A 24,169-nucleotide genomic window follows, 5' to 3' on the forward strand; every position below is an offset into this window, starting at 1 on the left:
GATCCGCCTCCCTTGGATTTCACGCTTTGCTTAGGAGATAGTAAAGGGAGGAGGGGGGCCTCATGGCCCCACATTTGGGGCTTTTATATTCAAGTCCTCTGTGTTGGCTTCTTTTCCCTATACTGATCTGTGAAGGGGAAACCTTGTCTTATCTAAACATTTTTTATATCTTTTCATCTCTCAAAGTTCTTGGTTGGGTATTGAATAAAGATTCTTTGAATTGCATTGGCTTGAACTCAATTCTCTCAATTCTGCTCAAGTTTGTGATTTCTCCCTCCTTGACTCTACCTCTCCTCCATCTCCAGCACTTGGGGTAATCTAGTCTAGGTCCTGGGGTAGGGGGAAGGAAGCAATGTCCTAGATCCAAAAGCAAGGAGAGAGGGTTGGTGTGTGGGTGGTGCTGCCTAGGATACAGAAGGACAGAGGAGGAAACTGCGTGAGGCTTCCTATCTGAGGGGGTGTTTTCCAACAGTTCCAAGGCCTTCTGGGAAGTCCTATCCTGGAGCCCTGCATTTGGCCTATTAAAATCCCTCCCCCTTCCTAACTTCCTGTAATCACTGCTGAGGGTGGTTATTGATTCACTGAAGGCTCTAAATCCTGGCCCTTCCTGTGCCATTGCCTCTGTCCAACCAGAATGGGGGTCCCAGCTCACATCCTGCCCTTCTCTATCCTCACCTTTCTGTTGGCTTCTTTCGTTTCTGTGGCTGCTCAGAAGGTATGTGGGTGTCTGTGATTTAGTGCATATATGTGGGAGAAAATAGATTTTGAGGGTATACAGAGGCATCTGGAAGTATAATGGACTAGGGGTTTGGGGACCTGGGTTTGACTTCTGGGTCAATCACAGTATGAATTTGGGCAAGTCACTTTATCCTTGGCCTCATTTTCTTCAACTGAAAAATTATGTGCTTGGACTAGATGACCTCTAAGTGTCTTTAGGCTACTGTGATGACCCTATGTCTATAAAATGGGCACAAATGAATGGGGTATGAGTATGTACAAATGAATATCTGAGCTGGCAGGCATGTGGCTATTGGCTATTTGTGCATCTGTAAAATGGGGCTAATAAAAGCACCCACTTCCCAGGGCAGTTGTGAGGATTAAATGAGATATTTGTAGTGTGCTTTGCTAACCTTAAAGCTAGCTATTACATCGTCATTATCATCATTTATCATCTATTGTGTTATGAATATAGAAAAGTTTCAATGACTTTGTTCTTACTGAGAGTGAAGCAAGGTATCTACAGTCACCTACCATACTGACAAGGACCCTAGGGCAGAAAGGCATGATTCAGAAGCCCTGGCCAGAGCTTTGGTGACTTGGCCTGGCCTTAGTTTCCCTGTGAAGAGAGGCAGAAAAGAGAAAGTTCCTGGGATCTCAGGACCAAACTTATGTAGCCTTTCTTCTTCCCATCTTTCAGAGTAAAAGACGAGGTGAAGTCACTTGCTCAGCCACCCATAACCTTGAATAGAGGCAGAACCAAGACCTAAGTCTCTGATTCCCAACTCAACTCATCCTTCCTATATTGGAATACACTTTCTTCCCACCCCCATAGGAATTACATAATATTATACCCCTCTTTCCTAATTGGGTTGCACTGAGAAACTTGGGTTCTGTCACTTCTTCCATGCAATGACTAATGACATTTGTGAAATGTTCTGCCTCCAGGGATCAGGGAAGTGGGGATAAGACTGTGGAGGAGGCACTGTCATGGGCCAGATCTTTTCCCCTTGGTGACCTCCCCATTCTCTCAATCCCACCCTAGAATGGTATTGACATCTACAGTCTCACCCTGGACTCCAAGGTCACATCTCGCTTTGCCCACACCACCATCACCAGCCGTGTGGTCAATAATGCACAAGAGGCCCAAGAAGCTGTCTTCCAGGTGGAGCTGCCCAAATCAGCCTTCATCACCAACTTCTCCATGTAAGTACTGATCCCTGGATGACCTACTTCCTTCCGCCTCCAATTTTCCTCCTCTCCATGATGGCCTATCCCCCATATCTCAACTTTCTCCATTTCCTATCTCCCCTATGAAAAGTCTAAGGAGAAGGACTAATGGCCTGACGTATATATGCACCCAACATGCAGAGTATGGCTAATGAGCAGAGTGGAACCGACATTTTATTACAAGGAAATAAATATGACTTCATATGAATCACAAAGACTGGTAGGATGAGAGTCATGATTGGAGCCAATTAGCCAGAAGGGGACTGAAAGACTATCTTCCTGAAGCTGCCCAAGATAGACTTATCACCAACTTTCCCATATAGATGAGAAGTCTGGACCTTCCTATCACCCCATGCCTCCTCCCCCCTCTCATACTTTACACCCCCCACCAACTTATTGTGCTCCTCATCTTTCCTAAGAGTAATTATTCATGACCTCTAGTGTCTGTACATCAATGGATATGGATAGCAGTATGGATAACAAATAAAGTCAACTTGAGGTTTTAACACAAGGAAGAAAATATAACCTCATCGGAATCACATCCTTTACTGAATGGAAATTCATGAACATGTGGGTGGCAAAACAGGTGATGAGCATTTGGGCTAGGACAAAGAGAGAAACAGAGGAATATTAGTTTTAAAGTATACTACTATACACCGTTTGGTCAGAGAGAAGGTATGGATGATGTTTTTCCTAATTTTAATGGACTGAGGCATTTACCATCCTTGTAATTTCCACAGTAGAATTAATAAGACTTGATAATTGATTGTATACAATGGGTGAGGCAGAAGGAAGCTTCAGAGATGGACAAAAATTGGAGACTGAATGGTGCACAGAGAGAAAAACTGAATTTAAAAAGAACAAATGGAGGGGGAAAGATAATGAGTTCAGTATCATGTACATTGAGCTCAAGATGCAGATGGGTCATCCAGGCAGAGATATCCTGAAGGCAGTTGGAGAGATCATTCTGGAGCTCAGAGGAGAGGTCTGAGCTAGAGACATAAACTGGGTGTCATCTGCACATACATGCTCATTGCAGATGGGGCAGTGAATGAGATTGCTGAGAAACAAAGAAGAGAGGAGAAAAGTGACCCTTAGGGAGCAACCTCATTGAGGGGTTTAGAAGAGGAAAAGGAGCCATTGAAAGAGACTGAGAAGAAGAGATATGAGAGGTAGGAGGTGAACCAGTAAAGCATGGTGTCTCTGAAGTCGAGAGAGCTGGTGTATGGATTGGAGGGGGGCTGCAGTTCTATGGTGATCTGTGACCCCAAAGGTTGCTTTGACCTTGGGATTCTATGATTTCCACTGTGTCCTCTTGTCTCCAGCATCCTCTTATTACATTCTTTGTTGTTCCTTCTAATCACGCCTTCCTCCTAGAGGTGCCTAGAGGAGGAAAGTAGAAGGTGAGCAGTGAGGAAAGTGGCAGGTTGTGACTTATCCAACTCAGAACACGAGCTCTCTCTCTCTTGCCCTCCATCTTTTTTCTCCTCCCTTCCCTACTCCTCTTCACCCTCTCCTCTCCTCTGACTGGTTTCCAAACAGATTTTGTAATGTTTGCAGTGGGGCAGTGAACTTCTTCTCTGGCCTTCCCAGGGTGATAGCAGGAAATGGGGGAGGGGCAGAGGATCAGGGCCGGCGATGAAAGGAAGCAAAGATGAAGAAGAGAGGACATTGTCAAGGGAAGTCTATTACAGTAGCTCAATCTCAGGGAAGAACCTTGTCTAGACGATGGAGTGAATGAGGTCCCAGTCCAGAGACAGGAGTTTGGACCCTGTGACTTCTGGATGAGGGACTCTGATTCTATGCCTAGGATGGAGGGGGAGGTGTGGTGAATCATGTTAAACCTGTATTCTACTGTCCTCCAAACACCTCAGCCTGTCTGGGGCAGGCAATAATTTCATCCGTTTGGAAATTAGACCAAATCCTTGTCTCAATACTGATCCAGCAGGGACACTTCTCCCAGGGCAGGGCCATACTACGAGCTTTCTGGAGCTTTGCCCTCCTGGTTGGGAGCTCCTAAGCTCGAGGGCTGGTCATATCTTTTGACTTGGGTGTTCCAGGCACCCGGAGCCTCTCTGGCCCTGGGACCCTTTATTCCCTGAGATAAGGGGGCAGGGGAATGTTTGTCCTGATTTCAAAATCCTACAGCAGAGGTGTAGCTGGAGGGAGACTGGATTTTTCTGGAGCCTTGGATCAGTACCCAGCCAAGTAGCTATCCAGGCTCTAGAATCAGAATATCACACTTGTAGGAAACCTCAGTGACCCTTGTCTAACCCTATTCAAATTTTCCAGTTGGGGAGACTAAGGCTAAGAGAAAGCAAAAGACTTAGACAAAATCACACAGTGAGTTAATGGCAGAGCTAGGAGGAGGCTAGTGCTAGGTGGTGCAATAGAGTGGTGGATAGAGCACTGGCCTTTAAGTCAGAAAAACCTGAATTCAAATCCTGTGGCAGACATTTACTAACTGTGTGACCCTGGACAAGTCATTCAGCCTCAGTTTCCTCATCTGTAATATAAGGATAATGGAAGCACCTACTTCACAGGGTTATTGCAGAGGATCAAGTAAGGCAACGCTTGCAAGGTGCTTTTGCCAACCTTAGAATGCTACATAAATTCTAGCCATTTTATCGCTCCTGGTCCAATGCTGGAGAAGACAGGCCCAGACCATTCCACTCTTCATCTCTAGCCCCACTTCCAGCTCTGTCTGGTTTTTGTAATCTTGATTTTACTGTTTCCTGAAGTCATCAAACTCTATGGCCATATTTGTGACTGCATACCATTTGTACACCAGTAATTTAACTAGAATCTCCCTTCAAGGAGGTGACAGAGAACAGTCCTATGGAAGTAGAATGTTTCTATTCTTAGGAAAGCGGCCCAAACACTTCTTGGTTAATCTAATCTTGTATCATCAGCTCCTGAATATTTGGAGGTAATCATGGCAACAATGGGTAGCTAGGTAGTGCAGTGAGAGAGTGCTGGGCCTGGAGTCAAGAAGACTCATCTTCCTGAGTTCAAATTCAGCCTCAGATACTTACTGGCTGTGTGACCCTAGGCAAGTCACTTTACCCTGTTTGCCTCAGTTTCCTCATCCATAAAATGAGCTGGAGAAGGAAATGGCAAACCCCACCAGTATCTTTGCCAAGAAAACCCCAAATGGAGTCATAAAGATAGCAACATCTTGAGATTCTCATCTCCTATCTCTGTGCTTTTGCACTGGCTGTTCCTCACACCTGGAACACACCCCCTTCTCATTTCTGTCTCTTGGAATCTTTAGTTTCCTTGTGCCACCTCCTACAGGAAGTCCTTTCTGATGTCCAGTGTTTAGTCCTCTTCCCCTGGCTCAAAACAAATCCGTTTTGTCTCCCTAGCACACAGCCTTGAGTATAGTAGGCACTGACTGTATACCTGGGCCCTTCTCTCTCTCTCTCTACCTCCCTCTCTCATTCTCTCTCTCTCTCTCTTCTTCCCCTCCTCCTCCTTCTTTCCCTCCTCCTCCTCCTCCCTCTTCTTCTTCTTCTTCTTCTTCTTCTTCTTCTTCTTCTTCTTCTTCTTCTCCTCTTCCTCCTCCTCCTCCTCTTTCTCCTTCTCCTCCTCCTCCTTCTCCTTTTCCTCCTTCTCCTTCCTTTTCTTCTTCTTCTTCTTCTTCTTCTTCTTCTTCTCTTCTTCTTCTTCTTCTTCTTCTTCTCTTCTTCTTCTTCTTCTTCTCTCTCCCCCTCCCTCTCTCTCTCCCAGACACACACACACACACACACCCCATATCTCATCATTCAGGTCCCATAGGTTCAGTTCTTCTCTACAAGTGACTCTATTACCTATATATCCAGCCCTCATCTCTCTTGAACTCCAGTTCCCTATCACAAACCTCTAGCTAGACATCTCCAACTGGATGTCCCATAAGCATCCCAAACTAGGCATGTACAAAGCAGAGCATATTATTATTTATTATAATAACTGATAACTAGCACTTTAAGGTTTCAAAGTGCATTACTTATATCATCTTCTTTGATCTTAGGAACAACCCTGTGAGTTATATGCTATTAGTATCATCCCCATTTCACAGATGAGGAAACTAAGGCTGAGAGAAGTTAAGTGACTTGCCTCACTTGGCTAATAATTGTCTGAGATAGAATTGAACTCAGGTCTTCCTGACTCCAAATGACAGTCTATCTATTGCACTACATTCCTTCCTAAACACAGCCTTTCTCCTAACTTACTATTTCCTTTTAAGGGTAATGCTATCTTTCTAATAACTCAGATTCCCAACTTTGCAGTCTTTCTCTATTCTTCATTTCCTCTGCCACCTCCATATGCAATAGGTCTTGGATTCTACATCCATGGCATCTCTCACATCTGTGCCCATCTCTCTGATCATGTTGCAGCCATCCTCATCCAGGCCCCTATCATCTCATACTTGGACTCTTGGAATATCCTTCCAATTGATGGCCCTGCTTTTTGTCTCTCTACTCTCCAATCTCTCCTTCACAGAGATATATAATTGATATCCTTGAAGTACGGGTTCCACAATGTCACTTCCCCACTCAAGGAACTTCAGCAGTCCTCTGTCTCCACTGGGGTAAAACACAAATTCCTCTGTTTAGCTTTTAATTTTTTTTTTATTAATACCTTTTCTTTTGACAGAGAGAGAGGAGTCAGAGTCAATAAACATTAATTAAGTGCCTACTATGTATCAGGCACTGTGCTAAGCACTGGGGATACAAAGAAAGGCATAAGATAGTCCCTGCCCTCGAGGAGCTCACAATCTAATGACAGAAGATACCACATAAAAAGAAGCTAAAAAGGTGGAGGGATGGTATCCAGCATGGCGGCATCATTGGGACATTTCCTAATATGTCCCTGTACCTTTCTCTTCCAGAGAACAATCCTTTATAATGAAGAATTAAAAAGGGAAAGGAAAAAGAAAAACAGTTGAGCAAACTGAACAACATCTAAACCAAGTCCCACATTACATGTGGAGTACTACAATCACACTTCCCCACCTCTGCAAAGAAGAATGGAACATACATTCTGTTCTTTGGAGCCAAGCTTGGTTACTGAAATTTCACTGCATTAAGTTTCATTTGTTTTGTTGTTACTCTTTCCATTTACGTTGTTGCGCTCTTTGTGTATCTTATTTTCCTAGTTCTGCTTACTTCACTTTCTATCACTTCATATACATTTTCCCATGCTCCTTTGTATTTTTCTTAACCACCATTTTTTATGTCACAGTGATATTCCATTATATTCATGTACCACATCATATCTAGCCATTCCCTGATTGATGGGCATCTATTTCATTTCTAGTTCTTTGCTGCAAAAAGTGTTCCTATAAATATTTTGGTGCATATGAGATCTTTCTTCTTATGATCAACTTCCCTGGTATATATACCCAACAGTGGAACTTCTGGCTCAAAAAGAATGAACATTTTAGTTACTTTCTTAGAATAATTTGAATTACTTTCCAGAAGCATTGGGTGAATCGACAGTCCCATCAACAATGCATTGATGCACCTGTCTATTTGATAAGAATTGCTGGGGCAGGCTTAGACCACCATCTTACACCATAGGCCACAATAAACTCAAAATGGATAAATGAACTAAATATTAAAGGTTATATCATTAAAATAATTAAAATTAGAAGAGAAGATCAGATGCCTTGCACAACTTAGGCTAGGGGGAGAATTCTTAACCAACCAAGGGATAGAAACTGTCATAAAAGATAAAGCAAATAATTTTGATTTCATGAAATTAAAAAGCATTTTCTGGAAAAAAATAATACAAATGGGTTAAGGGCAATGATTAGGGGAAAAATCTTCGCATCATCTATTTCTGATGAAAGTTTACTATCCAGTATACACAGGGAACAAACAGAGTGGTATAAGACCAAAAATCATTCCCAATTGATAATTAGTCAAAAGTAGAATTGTAAATTATTGACAACCATCTGAAAGATTATAGTAAGAGAAATGCAAATCAGAGCAACTCTGAGGTTCCACTGCACACCCAGCAAGTTGGGCAAAAATGACAAAAGATGGGAATAGTCAATTCTGGAGGAATTATAGAAATACAGGCACAGTGTGAGGTTTTTAAAGTCCTTTCCAGTCTTGCTTCAGCCTATATTTCTACATTTGCTTCGTATTACTTTTCTTTGCACATTCTAATTTCCAGCCAAAGGAGCCAATTTTATGATCCCTGTATGGGACATTCCATCTCCCACTTTTGTGCCCTTCCTCAGATTGTCCCCCATTCTTAGGATGCTCTCCCTTCTCACCCCCACATCTCAGGATCCCTACCTCCTTTCAAAATTCCCTATGGGAAGCCTTTTTCGTTTTTCCCAGTTATTAGAACTATCCCCACTTCCCACCCCACATTACATACACAAAATTGCTTTGTATGTACTTAATACTTTGTGTGTACATATGGTCACCCTCTAGTAGGCAGTAAACTCCTTAAGCACAGGAATTGCTTCCCTTTTGCTGTTCAATCCTAAGCAACTGGCACGGTGCCTTAAACAAAGCAGGTGTTTGATAAATGCTTCTCGAGTTGAACTGAATTGAATTTTCCCTAGAAAGTCCCTGAGGTAGGGCCTAGGAAAATAAGGGGCACAGGAAAAAATCCAGATCAGTTGGTTAGTTTTATGACCTTCCTCTCCTCTGAGAATTCGTGGTCTGGTGGGGGAGATAGGACTTCCATTTGGATCAATTGAACCAATGTTTATTAAGAAGTTATAGCATGGTGTGCAAAGTTTTGCTCTCTGTCTTGGGGATACTGGGGAGGCTGGGGAGGAGAACCTGCTTGAAAGAAGTTGATTGTCTAAAGATAAGTGAATACCTCTGACTTAAGAAAGAAGGAACTAAGAAACAGGGAGAAATCCAGACAGACCCATGACGAGAGGCAGCAGAGATCACCTACAGATTGGGATTGGGAAAGGAGTCATCAAAGGCTTCATGGAGGAGAGACTTCCAGGAGCAGAAATGGATATTAGGAGAGTTCATTCAAGGCAGGTGACTGAAGGCAAAAAGATGGTCCAGGATGGAGTGAGAACACGGAATGAGGAGGTCTCTACTTTGGGTGGTTCTAAAGCACACAAAGGAATCTTGGGGCTGGTAAGTCAGGAAAACCTGAATTTGAATCTGGCCTTAGGCACTGACAAGCTGTGTGGCCCTGGGCAAGTTACTAAACCTCTCTGTGACTCAGTTTCCTCATCTGTAAAATGACCCAACCTACAGAGTGGTTGTGAAAATACATGGATATGTGTGTGCACGCACACACACACACACACACACACACACAAAATGTTTCTTTGCTAACCTTAATGACTTATATATTATCATTTTATATATTTATATATTATACTATAGCGATATATTATAATTAATATATTATATGTCACATATAACATAGAAATATATTATTATAATTATATATAACAATAAAGCATAATACATATATTATAGCTCAATATATTATAAATTTATTATTGATTTTTAATTTTAATTTTATTTTATTATTAATTATTTTATGGATGGATATGTGAAAGCCAGAATATGGAGGACCTGAAATGCCAGGATAAGCAGTTTTTAATTTCACAATAGGGAGCCAGAGAGGGTTTTTGAACCAAAGGAAGCCTTAGGAAGCCCATATAGGATGGGTGGGAAAGTGTTGAGACTCAAGGTAGGGAGAGCAGGTTGGAGGGTCAACCAATAAACATTTATTTAGCACTGTCCTAGATAATGGGGAGCCAAGACATGAGCTTCCATTCTGTCCAGGAAAAGAACATGGTCCTTTATAAGAAAATACAAAGTATATACAAGGCAAATATAAATTAATTTTTGGGGCATGGGATAGGTATTGGTATCTAGGAGGATCAGAGAAGTAAGAGGTGGTACTAGAGCTGAGCTTTGATTCCAAGATTCTGTGGAGCAGAGCTGAGGGGTGCATTTCAGGCTTGGGGCACAGGAGATGGGACATGGAATGTTGTGTACAGGGAACAGCAACTGGGACAGTTTTACTATACAGTACAGTTTGTGAAGCAGAGTCATATGGAATAAGCCTGTGGGTGCAGCCTGCAGCCAGATGGTGGAGGATTTTAAATGATAAATAGAGGAATTTGTATTGGAACCGTTCAGAACAAGGAAAGACAATCTAGAATAGTTAGGTTGCATCATGTACATTAAGTAATATGACAGGTCAGAATCCAACCTTCTCCCTTCTCCTCTGTCCCTCCAGCCTCCTTCCCCAGTGCCCCCAGCTCTTGCTCCTTCCCTGAGGCTTCTCTATGACCCCCTTCTCTCTCCCTCCCCAGGATCATTGATGGTGTGACATACCCAGGGGAGATCAAGAAGAAGGCAGCTGCTGAGGAGAAGTACAGCTCAGCTGTAGCCAGGGGTCAGAGTGCTGGAATCATCAGGTAAGGGTCTGTGGCAGGGTTTGGGCTGGAGCAGCTGGGGGATCAGAAAGTCCCACACAGCCAACCCCCTGCCTGAGAGCACCTCTTGCCCTGCCTGTCTAGCCCGTGGCCATGGCCACACTGACAACAACCCCTACAGAACCCAGCTCTGCCCAAGCTCCCCCTGTCCACCCCGTCCATTCCCGGTGGCACTAAGGAGCCCACCTCCCACCCAGGGCCACAGGGAGGAATCTGGAGCAGTTCCAGGTGTCTGTCAATGTGGCCCCAACTGCCAAGGTCACCTTTGAGCTGGTCTATGAGGAGCTGTTGAAGAGGCAGCTGGGGAAATATGAGCTGATTCTGAAGGTCCGGCCCCAACAGCTGGTCAGACACCTGCAGGTAATAAGCCTTAAGACTCCTCTGGGAAGGCTGCCCTGATTCACTCATTCTGCCCCCCACCCCCACCAGACAGAAGTCTGTTTCTCTCCCCTCATCCCCAGCTCCCAGCAGGGCTCCCTGGGACCAGAGGCTCTTCCTCCTCAGATAAGGGGTTCCCTGAGCAAGCTTACCCCCTCCTCCACCTTCTTCTCATGCCTTATCCCCCTCCACCTCACAGATAGATGTCCACATCTTTGAGCCTCAGGGCATCAGCTCCCTGGAGACTGAGAGCAGCTTTATGACCAAGAACCTGGCAGATGCCCTCACCACGACACAGAACGAGACCAAGGTCAGATGCTGAGACCTGGGGGAACAGAATGGAATAGTCTGGGCTCCATCCCACATAACCCAGTCCTCACCCCATCTGATTTCCAGAGGCTTGGGGTGTCTCAGACTCATGCAGATAGGGAAGCTGAAGTCTAGAGGTGAGGGGACTTGTCCTAGAGCCTAGTTTCCTCATTCCCTAATTCCAGTGCCCCTTCTCTGGGCTCAGCCCTAGGCTGGGGGTGGGGGAGGAACCTCTGATCCCCAAATGTAATGGCCACAAGTCATAACAGGGACAGGAGAAACTGAGGTAGGATGGGATAGGGAATGGGCAGGTCACTGTGATTACCAGGTTGTCAAGCCCCAGGGAAGGACCTTCCAGACAGTAGAGTCAGTTCAGCATTTCCATTGGCTTTTGGCTAGGGCCAGCCCTAGAGAGGGAAGAAGGGGGTCCCAGTGAAAAAGATTATTCACTATGTAGCCCATGCTTTCTCTCAGCCTGTGCAGCTCTTGGGCTACTGGAAGGACTTGTGACTCCTTCTGGCTTCTCAGATAAGTTCTCAGCACCAGCTTCTTCTCCTCCAGGCTCACATAGTGTTCAAGCCATCTCTGGCCCAGCAGCAGAAGGAACCCGGGAAGCTGGACACGATTCTGGATGGTAACTTTATTGTCCGTTATGATGTGAACAGAGCCACTGCTGCAGGGGACATCCAGGTGAGTGCTGCAGGGGCTTGGCCATGAGAATGATGGGGTCTAGGACCCTGTGGGAAGGAGGCAGCTGCATTTCCATCTAGGAAAAGTAGGTAGATGCATAGAGTGGATAGAGTTCTGGGCCCGAAATCAGGAAGAACTGTGTTCAAATCCCGTCTCAGGCATATACTAGCTGTGTGACCTTAGGCAAGTCATTTAACCCCTTGTATGCCTCAGTTTCCTTAAGTGTAAAATGGGGATAATAATAGCATCTACCTCCCAGGGTAATTGTGAGGTTCAGATTAGATAATATTTATAAAGAAATTAGCACAGTGTAGTAAGCACTTGATGAATGTTTTTTCCTGACCCTCCACCCACACTCCTGTGATTTTAGCACCACTGGAAACTTTGGGGGAAATCAATCAATCAGGAAACATTGCTAATCCCCTTTTTTGTGTCTAGTTCTGTGCTTGGCCCTATTGTGAGGAAGACACATGATGTGGGGACCAGTGCCCTGCCCTCTGAGAGGGATAACACACACACACACACACACATACACGTATGTGTACATACATACATACGTATGTATATACACATCCATACATATATTTATTTATTTAAAATGCATATCTGTTGATACATTTTGTTTTTACTTCATCAGTTTCAAACATATCCGTTCTATTTCCCCTCATACAGACACCTCTTACAACAAAGAATAAAAAAGAAAAAAAAGGTCATTAAAACCCACCAACATATCAACCAAGTCCAATGTTACATATAATATTCTCTACCCATAGTCCCCCACCTCTGCAAAGAAGGGAGGGATAAACATTCTCCTGTGATTTCTTCAAGGCCAGGCTTAGTTAATATAATTGCACAACATTCAAGTTAGATATTTTATGGTGGTTGTTTTTTTCTTCTATTTGTTTTGTTATATTCACTGATTGTATTATTTTCCTTCTTTTGCATACTTTACTTTGAAATAGTTCCCTGCGGTCCTTCACTGCTTCTCTGTGATCTTTATGCTCATCCCTTCTTATGGCCCAGTAATATCCCATCATATTCATGTCCCACAATTTATTTAACCATGCCCTGTTTGATGGGTATCTTCTTCATTTCCAGTTCTTTTTTTCACTATTGCAAATAGTGCTGCTATAAATATTTTTGGAGTATATTGGACTTTTCTTTTCATCATTGGCCTACTTGGGGTATATGCTTATCAATGTGATCTCTGGATATAGAATATATTGTCGTCATTTAGCATCATTCTCAGATTGCTTTTTGGAGTGGTGTATCAGTTCAAAGTTCTTTTGTTGTGTGGTCATTTCAGTTGTGTCTGACTCTTCTGTGACCCCACTTGGGGTTTTCTTGGCAGAGATGCTGGAGTGGTTTGCCATTTCCAGCTCATTTTACAAATGAGGAAACTGAGGCAAACAGGGTTAAGTGACTTTCCCAGTGTCACACAGCTAGTAAGGGTCTAAAGCCAGATTTGAGCTCAGGAAGGTGCGTCTTCCTGACTCCTGGCCCAGCAGTGTATCCACTGCACCACCTAGGTGCCAACCATAATTAGTGTGTTTGTCTTTCTATATAAGCCATTAACATTTGCCATTCTCTCTTTTTGTCATCTTTGGAAATTTGCTGGTAATGTGAAACCTCAGAGTTGTTTTAATTTACATTTTAATTCTTATTTGTCATTTGGAGAAATTCGTGCTCTTCCTCCTCCCCACCTCCCTCCGTGAGGGTGCCCAGCCCTTTTTTTTGCTGATGTTTTTTCCCTATCCTATGTGCATTCTTGTCTGCTTCCATTACAAGAGGGGATGACCTTTTCTGCCCTCCATTTTGCATCTTGGGGGCACCCCATGTTTTGAGATCCACAGCTCCCTGTGCCTTGATGACAGATGATACATACAGTAAAAGCAATGGAAAATAGTTCAGAAGAACTTAGTGTTTGTGCTACTTTAGGCTTAGGTCCCATCCTGCCCTGCCATGTTGTATTCATGGAATCAGAGGATCAGAGATTTAGAGCTGAAAGAGACCTTCTCATTCATCTAGTCCAATCACCTCATTTTCATCATCATCATCACCATCATCATCATTCTCCCCACTACCACCACCACCACCATCACCATCATCATCGCAATAACAGTTAGCATTTATATAGCACCTACTATGTGCCAGGCACTGTGCTAAGCATTTTACAAATATTATCTCATCTGATCCTCACAGCAGCCCTAGGAAGGAGGTGCTATTATCCTCAGCTGAGGAAACTCAGGCAAGCAGAGGTTAAGTGACTTGCCCAAGGTCACACAGTTTGCAAGTATCTGAGGCTGAATTTGAACTTGGGTCTTCCTGATTCTAGGCCCAGCAACCTATCCACTGGGCCACCTAGATGAGGCCACACAGATAGTAAATGGCAGAGTTGGGGTTTCAAATTTTTTGGCTTCTTTCACTGCCCTGCCCCCAGATCAATAAGCTACATGCCTGCCACCCTTTCCCCATGTTGTCTGCCCCATTTCATACTGTACTTTCTTTAGTTTCCTTTAAAAAACATTTTATTTTATTAATGATCTTTTTTCTTTTTGACCTCATCATCATAACGCAATGACTACATTGCCCTCGACAGAACCATCCATCTTTTGTAAAGAAAAAGAAAAAAAGAATACAGTGAAGCAAACAGTCAATGCATTGGCCTTGCTTCAAAGTGGGTGCCCCGGCAGCTAGGTAGCATAGTGGATAAAGTCAGGAGGGCCTGAGTTCAAATTCGGCCTCAGACCAAACACTTGACACTTACTAGCTGTGTGACCCTGGGCAAGTCACTTACCCCAACTGCCTAAAAAAAGAAAAATTAAAAAAAAATAAAAAACAAAAGAAAGTGGGTGCCCCGTTGTAAACTGGACGCTCACACCTCTTTGCTGAGAGGGAGGGGGCAGGGGCATGCTTCACCAAGTCCTCTGAAGTTACAGCTGTTCCCCGAGGACTGGACCTGGTCCCAGGCCCTCCTGTCCTCTTCTCCACTTCGTTTGGCACCTGGGGCATGTTTATTTAATGAGTGAGTGGCAGGAAGATGCAGGGGACAGAGTCCAGAAGACTTAGAAACCAGAAGACTTACCTTCTAGTGCTGGTTCTGTCACTAACTACATGTTCAAGCTTTCAAAAGTCAATCTTCAACTGACAGTCAGCTCCACTGAGTCTCAATTTCATGCCCTACAAAATGGGGACAAACCCCCTTATACCACCCACCTGATGAGGTCCCCGGAGGAAAGGAAAGATCTTTGTCAATATTCAGTTGTTGCAGGCACGTGAAGTGGTAGAATACTCATGGTAGCTGCTGAGGGGTCAAGGAAGGCCCCTGCTCAGTGCAGAGCCCCCGAGAAGGGCATTGGACAACGGGAAGGATTAAGAGATTCACCGGCAGGGTGTTCTTGGTCTGAGGAGAGGGGAAGGGCAAGGTAGAAGCAGGAGAAGAGGAGAAAAGAGAGGGCTAGCTCACTAACAACAAGGACAATAATAATAACCACTATTTATGGGGCACTTCAATGTTTGCCAAGTGTCTTATACATATTATCTCATTGGAGCCTCGCAACAACCCTATGGGGCAGGTCTTGTTTATCACCCCCATTGTATAGATGAGGAAACTGAGAATGAGAAATTAAGTGACTTGTCCAGGGTTTGTTGTCCAGTCATTTCAGTCATATCTGATTCTTCGTGTCCGTGTTTGGGGTTTTCTTGGCCAAGAGACTGGAGTGGCTTGCCCTCTCCTTCTCCAGCTCATTTTACAGATGAGGAAACTGAGGCAAGCAGGGTGAAGTGACTTGCCCAGGGTCACATAGCTAGTAAGTGCCTGAGGCCAGAATCGAACTCAGGAAAGCGAGTCTTCCTGACTCCAGTGTTCTATCCCCTGCACCACCTAACTGTCTGTTCTATTCCCTGCACCACCTAACTGTCTGTTCAGGGTTACCTAACTGATAATTAACTGTAAGACAGAATTTGAACTCATATTTCTGATTCCAAGTCTTGTACTTTATCAACTCACTGCCTCATTTAGCTCTGAAGCCCTCATATCTCAGAGACAGAGAGAGACAGAGACAGAGACACAGAGAAAGAGAGGGAGTGAGTGGAGGAAGGAGGGCTGACTTTCATGTTCTTCTTGGCAAGGATAGAAGGTATGCAGGTGTATGGGAGGTGTAGCTCTGACCCACAGCTGTTTCCACAATGCAGATTGAGAACGGGTACTTCGTGCATCACTTTGCCCCAGCAGAGCTGTCTACACTGCCTAAGAATGTGGTCTTTGTCATTGACAAGAGTGGGTCCATGTCTGGCAGGAAGATTAAACAGGTAAGCAGGCTACTTTACACATAGAGGGACTCAAGGACACACAAGCCACTTTGTTGTCACTCTGGTGCACCTTCTCTATCAGCCTCAGTTCAGCCCCTCAGGTTCAGGGTTGGTGCCACTATTGCCACCTTCAGTCAGGAAATGGCCCATGCAGCAACAGACCAACATATTCCAGTCTCAGTTCTATATTCCCTGAGGCTTTTGTCCACATCTGTCCTTGCTAGCCCTCATCACCTGCCATGCCCCTTCTTTGCTCCCAGAGCTTCTCCTCCCCTTCCTTTTCTGCCCTCTTAGACCCGTGAAGCCCTGGTAAAGATTCTGGGTGATCTCAAACCAGAGGACCAGTTCAACTTGGTCATCTTTGATGGACGTGTGATACAGTGGAAGCCAATGCTGCTTCAGTCTTCCCCTGAGAACGTGGAAGAAGCCAAGAAATTTGCCTCCCATATCTCAGCCAAGGGTGGTAAGTGAGGGGCCAGGGCGTCTGGGGGTGGCTGATCTGATGGCTCCTAGCCTACCTACTTAGCTGAGGGTTTCTGGTGAATCTAATATGAATGATCTGATAAGAAACAAACAAAAACAAACAGGGCCTGTTGGAAAGTTATTGAGAAGAGTATTGGCATCTCCCTGATCCCATTCCCAACTGTGCTTTGGCCCTATGACCCAATTTTATTAAAAGGATATTTGATCAATCAATAATCTATCCTCTACCCCCAACACTCACACTTGGTACTCAAGACCTCGAGCTACCCTAGACTAGCCTATCTACCTAGAATCCAAGTGTGAATTTCAACTTCTCTGTTCATTGCTTGACGTTTCTGAAAATGTTCGAGCTACACTTTGCTGACTTGGCCAGTTCCCTTGACCCCACTCCCTTTCTGACCCCAGTCTCCAGTCTCCTTCCCTTTCTACTCTGCCCCCTAATCTTACTTGATCTCTCACTCTACCCCTGAACCGCCTCCATCCCTCTCTTCCTTCCAGGCCTCCCAGCACCCACCTGTCTCAGTTGGTATCAAAGCTGAGGCAGGTATGAGCATATTTTTCTCCCCAGCAACCAACATCAATGAGGCCATCCTTCTGGCTGTGAAAATGTTGGATGATGGCAACAGGAAGGAGCAGCTGCCATCAGGGAGTGTCTCCATGGTTATCCTGCTCACGGATGGGGATCCCACTGAGGGTAAGGTCAGGGAGGGAGGACTCTTTCTGCTTGGTCCACTCCCAGCACTCCCTCTAATTCTCTTGGTGACCTTCAATATCTCTGGACCTCAATTTTATCATTTTCACTCCAATGGAGTTGAACTCCCTCAAGGTGTTTTTTTTTTGGGGGGGTAGGAAGAGTGTTGTGAAGGAGATGCTTATCCATATGGAGGTAGAGGTGACTGTAGAGTCAGAGGTCATGTGTTCAAATCTCACCTCTGATACTTGCTACCTGTGTGGCCCATGGCAAGTCATTTGTCCTGCATGGACCTCATTTATCTCTTCTATAAAATGAGGGGCTTCACTAGATGGTCTCTGAGGTTCCTTCCAACTCTACCTAGTTTTATAATGTGTCAATTTCAGAGGTCCCTCCCAGCTCCGACCTTCTATGGTTCTAGCTTAATACTCACCTGCTGAATACCTAAGCGATATTTCCCTCTTCCCTCCCTGCCCATTCATTGGCATCGCTTGCTACAGGGGAGAAAAATCCCCAGAAGATTCAAGAGAATGTGAAGGCAGCTGTAGGTGGCCGCTACTACCTCTATTGCCTGGGCTTTGGCTTTGATGTCAGCTATGCTTTCTTGGAGAAGCTGGCCTTGGAAAATGGTGGGGTGGCCCGGCGCATCTATGAGGACTCAGATGCTGACCTGCAGCTCCAGGTACCAGCACCTGGCCTTTGGGATCCCATGGGGAGACCTCCCAGGGGAGGTCATGAGTACCCTTTATGTGAGGGACGCTACATCAGGTACTGGGGAATGGAGGAGTTAGAGGGGAAAAGAGGAGCCCCCAGCACCTTGATTCCTGTGTGACTATGGGCAAGTCCTTTCCCTTCTGTAGATTTTACTTTCCCTTTTTTGTCCAATGAGGGAGTTAATTGGACTAGACCATCCCCAAAACCCTGTTTAAAGTCCTACAGACCCCAGGCAGCTGCCCTGCCCACTGTGCCTCAGTCTGCCTTAATCTCTCCCTTCCCTCCCAAAGGACTTTTACCAGGAGGTGGCCAACCCACTGCTGACCATGGTGAAGTTCCAATACCGAGAAAATTCTGTGGAGATGCTCACTCAGGACAGCTTCAATGTCTTCTTCAAGGGTTCTGAGCTAGTGGTGGCTGGGAAACTACAGCCCCAGGTCCAGGATTTGCTCTCAGCCCAAGTCGAGGCCCAGTCGGTGAGTGAAGCCCAGAAATCCTTAGATGGGAGAGCCTTGGCCTTGAGAGCCAGGACACCTGGGTCCTAGTCATGGATGTACCTCTGCCCAAAATTAATCAATCTATTCATCATCCAGTCTTTCCTAAGCCACAAGAATTCCCTCCCCTGCTTTGTGCCCAGGTCTGTGCTTCTCACTGATGGCTTAGTGTGGAGAGAAGCAGGTCTAGGTCCTGTCCTTTGAGAGCTGATAGTGTGATGGAGACAGTGTACCCTCAAGAGACCTTTTGAGAATGATCTAGTGGGATAAACAGCTAGAGAGTGTGGTATTATATAAGGTCAACAGACAGAGAAACTACTGTGGGCTGGATAGTGAGTAAAACTTTCTCATAGAGGTGAGATTTGGGTTGACCTTTTGAAGAAGAGTAGATTTTGTTCAAGTGAAGGGAAGGTAGGGAGGGATTTTAGAGCTTGGGGGGTAGAGGGAAAATGAGGGGATTCTTCTAACTATAAGATAAACTTAAGTTTTACATTCCTGAAACAGTGTAGAACCCTTTGCTAAAGGAATAGTTTGTGAACAGTTAGGAAGGGAAGAAATGATAGATGAGCACTGTGAGTTGATTAAGAACACATCGTGCCAGAATGGCCTCATTTCCTTTGATATAGAGTTACTAGGTTGTTAAATCAAGAGAATTCCATAGACATGCTATAACTAGAGAAACAGTGAGGCCTAATGCATAAAGAACCAACCTCAGACACAGGAAGACTTGGACTGAGGTCAGGAGTTCCTGACCTATATTGGTAGGCTGGTAAGGGACTGGACAAAGTTCCTGCATCAGTCAATCAACAAACATTTATTAAGCATCTACTGTGTGTCAGATGGGGCAGCTAGGTGGCACCATAGTGGATAGAGTGCTGGGCCTGGAATCAGGAAGGCTCATCTTCCTGAGTTCAAATCTGGCCTGAGACACTTAGAATCTGTATGAACAGCAAGTCACTTACCCCTGCTTGCCTCAGTTTTCTCATCTGTAAAATGAGCTAGAGAAGGAAATGGCACTTCAGCGTCTCTGCCAAGAAAACCCTGAAGAGGGTCACGAAGAGTCATTCACAACTGAAAAACAACGAACAATGGAATGTGCCAGATACCGCACTAAGGGCTAGGAACGCAAAGACAGAAATGAAACCATCCCTTTCCCCAAGGAGCTGATTCTTGTCGATGGGATGGAGAGATGTGGGATGGATGATGCTGCAGGTAGGACTAGACCCGAACACTGGTAGCTAAGGAATTTATGTTAACTCAGCCAAGGGCAGTCAAATGAAGCAATAATCTGTCCTTGGAAATAATTTGTTCAATTGAACAAGCATTTATTGGGTGCCAAGGTCGAGGCACTGTACCAGATGTTGGGGATATAAGGCAAAACGGAATCAATCTCTGCCCTCAGGGAGCTTGCATTCCCTGGAGGGGTTACAAACATAGATACAACTAAGAAAATCAAGGTAATTCGAATAGGAAGAGAAAAGTGACAGCTGGTACAGGAGGGGATTCCCTTTAGGTTTTTACAATGTTTTTCTTTCCCAGAGGTATTATCATTCTCATTACAAACCCAAAGTAAATCATAAAATCATAAATGCAAAGTGCCCAACCATGCTGCTATTGATGAATGATCTTAATTTACCTTTTTTTATAATTTTATTTAATGCACATTAGTTGCATGTAATTATTCCACTGCTTATTACTGTATATTCATGCTTAATTTGTTCAGCATTGTTGGTCTGCTAAATAGAATTTTATGTCATGTTTATTGAAAAAAATGGAGCCTGATGTATTTAACGAGCATTGTGAGCTGATGAGTGTAAATACATAAATAGCTGTATGTAAAAACATACAGCTTAATGTTAGCAGTAAATCCTGAGTGTAAGAATAAGGACATTTTAAGATTATTTTAAAAACCTGAAAAAGAGTTGAAGAAATGTAAAGTAGTAATTTTAAAAATAAGACCAGGAGGAACTGCTTAGTCAATATTTTGTGAACTATAAGACTGGGTAGTATTTTGAAATTGATCCCTAAACTCATCTGAGAAGGAGTGATTTTTTTAAAAAATGAAAGATTTCATGTGCAGAGATTTGCCAGTGGAAAACCTCAGAGGTATGCTTAAATCAGTCCTGAGTATAGATTTCTTATATCACAAAAATATTATAGGACCAAGTTAGGAATCTTTTTGAGATAGTATCTCTTTCCTTCTGGGTAAGAGTCAGTATAGGTTTGGACTAGGCATGCAATAGAATTATTAAAAGGCTGGAAGGTGTGCAATTTAGTGGAAAATGCCCAAGGACTCATTTTTTAATTTGTGAGGTCTCTGAGATCAGACATGGAAGCCAGTTTTAGGCACCTCAGTTTTAGAAGCAGCTAGGTGGAACCATAGTGCACAGAGCACTGGGTCTGGAGTTAGGAAGATTTGAATTCAAATTTGGCCTCAGACACTTATTAGCTGTGTGACCCTGGGCAAGTCACTTAACTGCTGTCAGCCTCAGTTTCCTCACGTGAAAAATGAGGAGGTTGAATCTGATGGCCCCCAAGGTCTGTTCATTTCTATATCTATGATCCTATGTCTGGCTGGAAAAGAAGATGGGCTAGTAATATAATGACAGAGGGGAATGGCAGGTGGAAAGTCAAAGTGAACTTGTCTTCCCTGGCCTCAGATGTATTTTTGCAGACAATGTGTGGGAGTTTCAGAAATTCGGATTTCAACTCCAGCTATGGAAAAGCTTCCTGATACTTCAAGGTGACCAATAGCGAAGCGGAAGTCTTGAGAATTTCTAGAGCTCTCCACGGTTCTCTGGGCTGATGACCCCTGGTAGGGGATGATTTTGTTGATGGAGCTCCTACTCAGGTCATAGTCATACTATAGATGTTCCTTGAGGTACCTTCCAACTCTGAGCCATGGGGACAGGGGCCACTGGGTGAAAGGGGCAGAGAGCGTGGATGGCAAGGGCTGGTGAACCAGCACCTGCCCAAGGTTCAGGAGGAGGAGAAGACAGTCATACCTGGTCCTGGAACATGCCAGAGCTAGTGACTTTTGGATTTAATTGGTGAAGATTTTGGTTAAGGTGAGTGGGGAGAGAAGGGATAAGCCAAATGAGATGTAGAAAGATCGAATTGTCTTTCTTGAAAGAAAAAGGAAAAGAGGAAGGGAGAAGAATGATGATCTCAGTGAATATTCTCTGGAGCAGCAGGAAAGTTTGAAGCCATCAGTGTTAAAGTCATCACCCATAACTACAGGCAAGAAGGCAATACTTTGGGGCAGGGGGTCACTCCCCTGGTTACTGTTGGTATCATAGGACACACATCGACAGGGGTCATTGACCTAATTGATTGGTTACTGCTAGCCTAACTAATACATTGCAGACAAACAGAAGTCCAAGGACATGTAGCAATTCAGGTGACGAGTCAGCCTATGCCTTCCCTCCTCTGGCCTCCTCCCTTGAGGTTGCCCTGCATCAGTTTTGTATGTGTTGTGTCTCTGCCTCTAGAGCTACATACCGTTTCCCCTGCTAGCTTCTTGAGGGCAGGAGGTATTTTGCTTTTGTCTTTTTGTTCCCAGACCCCCATGCATAGTAGGAGCTTATAAAATGTTTATTGATTGATTGATTGTCCCCAAGCTCTAAGAAAAGAGAACTGGAATGGCACCATATGAACACTGGTTGAAGGATAAGGGCATGTTTGTCCTGGAGAAGGGAAGTTTCAGTTCTCTCCAACTGTATGAAGGGCTGTCATGGAGTCTGAATTATTGGCCCTATAAGATGCTTCGGTTCTGAGCAAATGTTGCCTTGCTTAGCAGTAGGGAAAGCATTCCAGCTGTGCTCCTCACCATTCATTTCACCTTGGGCAAATCTTTTGAATCATTTGGGCTTCAGTTTTCTCATCTGTAATATGAGGGTACTGGAATAGATGATCCCTGAAGTCTGTTTTCGACTCTAAGCCCTGCGGATGGTAGGTGTGCATACTATTTTACATGTTATAACCTTTTAAAAAGACACAAGATGGCAAAGAGGAGCCAACAAGCCAGACAGCGAGGGCCTGGGAGGTTGCCTGGAGTTGCAGTTCAAGCATGGTTTAATGCTGCTCCATCTAGCTGGGAGAAAGAGGGAAAGGGGTTGGGGACCTGAGCGAGCCCCAGGCAAATGCTGGGCTTCACCCCCATCTCCCCTCTATTCAGCACACCCAGAATTTCACCTTCCAAACAGAAGTAAATGTTGCAGACAAGGAGAAAGTCTTCCAGAGCCCAAAGTACATCTTCCACAACTTCATGGAGCGCCTGTGGGCATATCTGACCATCCAGCAGCTGCTCGAGAAAGCGTGAGTGACCCTTGTCTGTGTGACCTTGGGGAAAGCATTGAGGCTCTCTGCAGCTCATCTGGGTCATGACACCCATGAGTGAGGGGTGCTCCCCTCCTGGGCTGTGGAGTTGAGGGGGGTTGAGGGATCTGGGTGGGTCTGTTACATTCTGTAAGGGAGAGAGAAGAAGCCCACTGCCTCATTTCCAAAGCAGTGGATGTTAGAGTGATGACCCCCCTTGGGGGCCAGAAGGAGCAGAAAGAATGATTGATGAGAGGGAAAGAGGCCAGCACTGATGGCCTGGACCTTCAGTGTTTCAGCCTCAGGTGATGAGCAGAAGAGCCTGGAGGCCCAGGCTTTGGACCTGTCCCTCAAATTCAGCTTTGTCACTCCACTCACATCCATGGTGGTCACCAAACCAGAGGGCCAATATGAGGCCCAGGTGGTTTCAAAGCCAGTGGAAGCAGGTGAGCAGTGGGTGGGTAGGTGGGGCTTTCCTGGAGGTCAGGGGCTTTCCCTGAACCAGACTTTTCCAGGTCCTTTAGACTCCAAGGCCCAGGTATCCCTCCTGCCCCCATTTCTGCCCTGCCCTGAGGGCTCTAGAGCTCTGTTTCTCTGAGAACTTGGCCACATTAGGTTGGGGCTTTGGGGGCAGAGTCAGGGAGAACCTGGGGACCAACTTCTCTTTCCCTTTTTTTTTTCAGATAAATATCACTCATCTGCATTTTATCTATTGTCAACATTTCCTACATCAGGTAAAGACTGGATTTCCTGGAGCAGAGCCCAGGGGACACCATGTGGCTGTGTGATTGAGATTATCTACTGGTTTAATGTCAATCTGCCCCACAGATAGCTTTCACACCTCTGACTTCGACCCCCAATTCGGTCCTTACCCTTTCCTCGGCCACAAATGGGCTCCAGTCAACCAGCTCACAAATCATGCAGAACCACAATGTGGGGGAGACCTTAGGGGTCACCTAGGCTTGCTTCTGCCCCCCTTGCCCCTTCCCCTCCCGCAACACACATGCACAGAACGTTGATGACAGATTGTTAACCAGACTTAGTTTGAACATTTCCTGTGATAGGGAGCTCAGTACATGCCATTACTAAGTCAAGTCAACAAGCAGTTATTAAGTCCCTACTATGTGCCAGGGGCTAAGAACTGGGGATACAAGAAAGGCAGAAAAGCCAACCAAACCAAAAACCCTTAGTCCCTGCTCTCGAGGAGCTCACAGTCTAACTGGGGAGGCAACACGCAAGTGACTACGTACAAACAAAATATATGCAGGATAAACTGGAAAGAATCTCAGAGGGGAGGAGACAGGGAATCCTACTGAGAAAACATGAGTGGTGCTATGGAATCCCTCTCCACTGCTCCATTGCCAGAGATGCAACTGTTGTCCCTGTTTAATCTTCCTTGGAGTGAAGGAG

General features: G+C 44.9%; 1 protein-coding gene across 1 annotated transcript in view; it reads left to right on the forward strand.

Moving 5' to 3' along the window:
• The first annotated feature begins 541 nt into the window (after positions 1-541).
• Positions 542-24,169, forward strand: part of LOC110197543 (inter-alpha-trypsin inhibitor heavy chain H4-like) — a 31,486-nt gene continuing 7,858 nt past the window's right edge. Inside the window, exons 1-14 of the mRNA XM_020971552.2 lie at positions 542-715; positions 1,763-1,923; positions 10,250-10,354; positions 10,570-10,732; positions 10,950-11,060; positions 11,621-11,749; positions 15,944-16,060; positions 16,355-16,523; positions 17,112-17,237; positions 17,735-17,916; positions 18,239-18,424; positions 22,620-22,759; positions 23,051-23,205; positions 23,443-23,493. Of these exons, the coding sequence (XP_020827211.1) occupies positions 635-715; positions 1,763-1,923; positions 10,250-10,354; positions 10,570-10,732; positions 10,950-11,060; positions 11,621-11,749; positions 15,944-16,060; positions 16,355-16,523; positions 17,112-17,237; positions 17,735-17,916; positions 18,239-18,424; positions 22,620-22,759; positions 23,051-23,205; positions 23,443-23,493 (1,876 nt within the window). The 5' untranslated portion in view covers positions 542-634. The remainder of the gene's footprint in view (positions 716-1,762; positions 1,924-10,249; positions 10,355-10,569; positions 10,733-10,949; positions 11,061-11,620; positions 11,750-15,943; positions 16,061-16,354; positions 16,524-17,111; positions 17,238-17,734; positions 17,917-18,238; positions 18,425-22,619; positions 22,760-23,050; positions 23,206-23,442; positions 23,494-24,169) is intronic.

The sequence above is a fragment of the Phascolarctos cinereus genome, unplaced genomic scaffold (genome assembly GCF_003287225.1).
Source record: "Phascolarctos cinereus isolate Bilbo 61053 unplaced genomic scaffold, phaCin_HiC Scaffold_4;HRSCAF=312, whole genome shotgun sequence".
Classification (NCBI taxonomy): Eukaryota; Metazoa; Chordata; class Mammalia; order Diprotodontia; family Phascolarctidae; genus Phascolarctos; species Phascolarctos cinereus.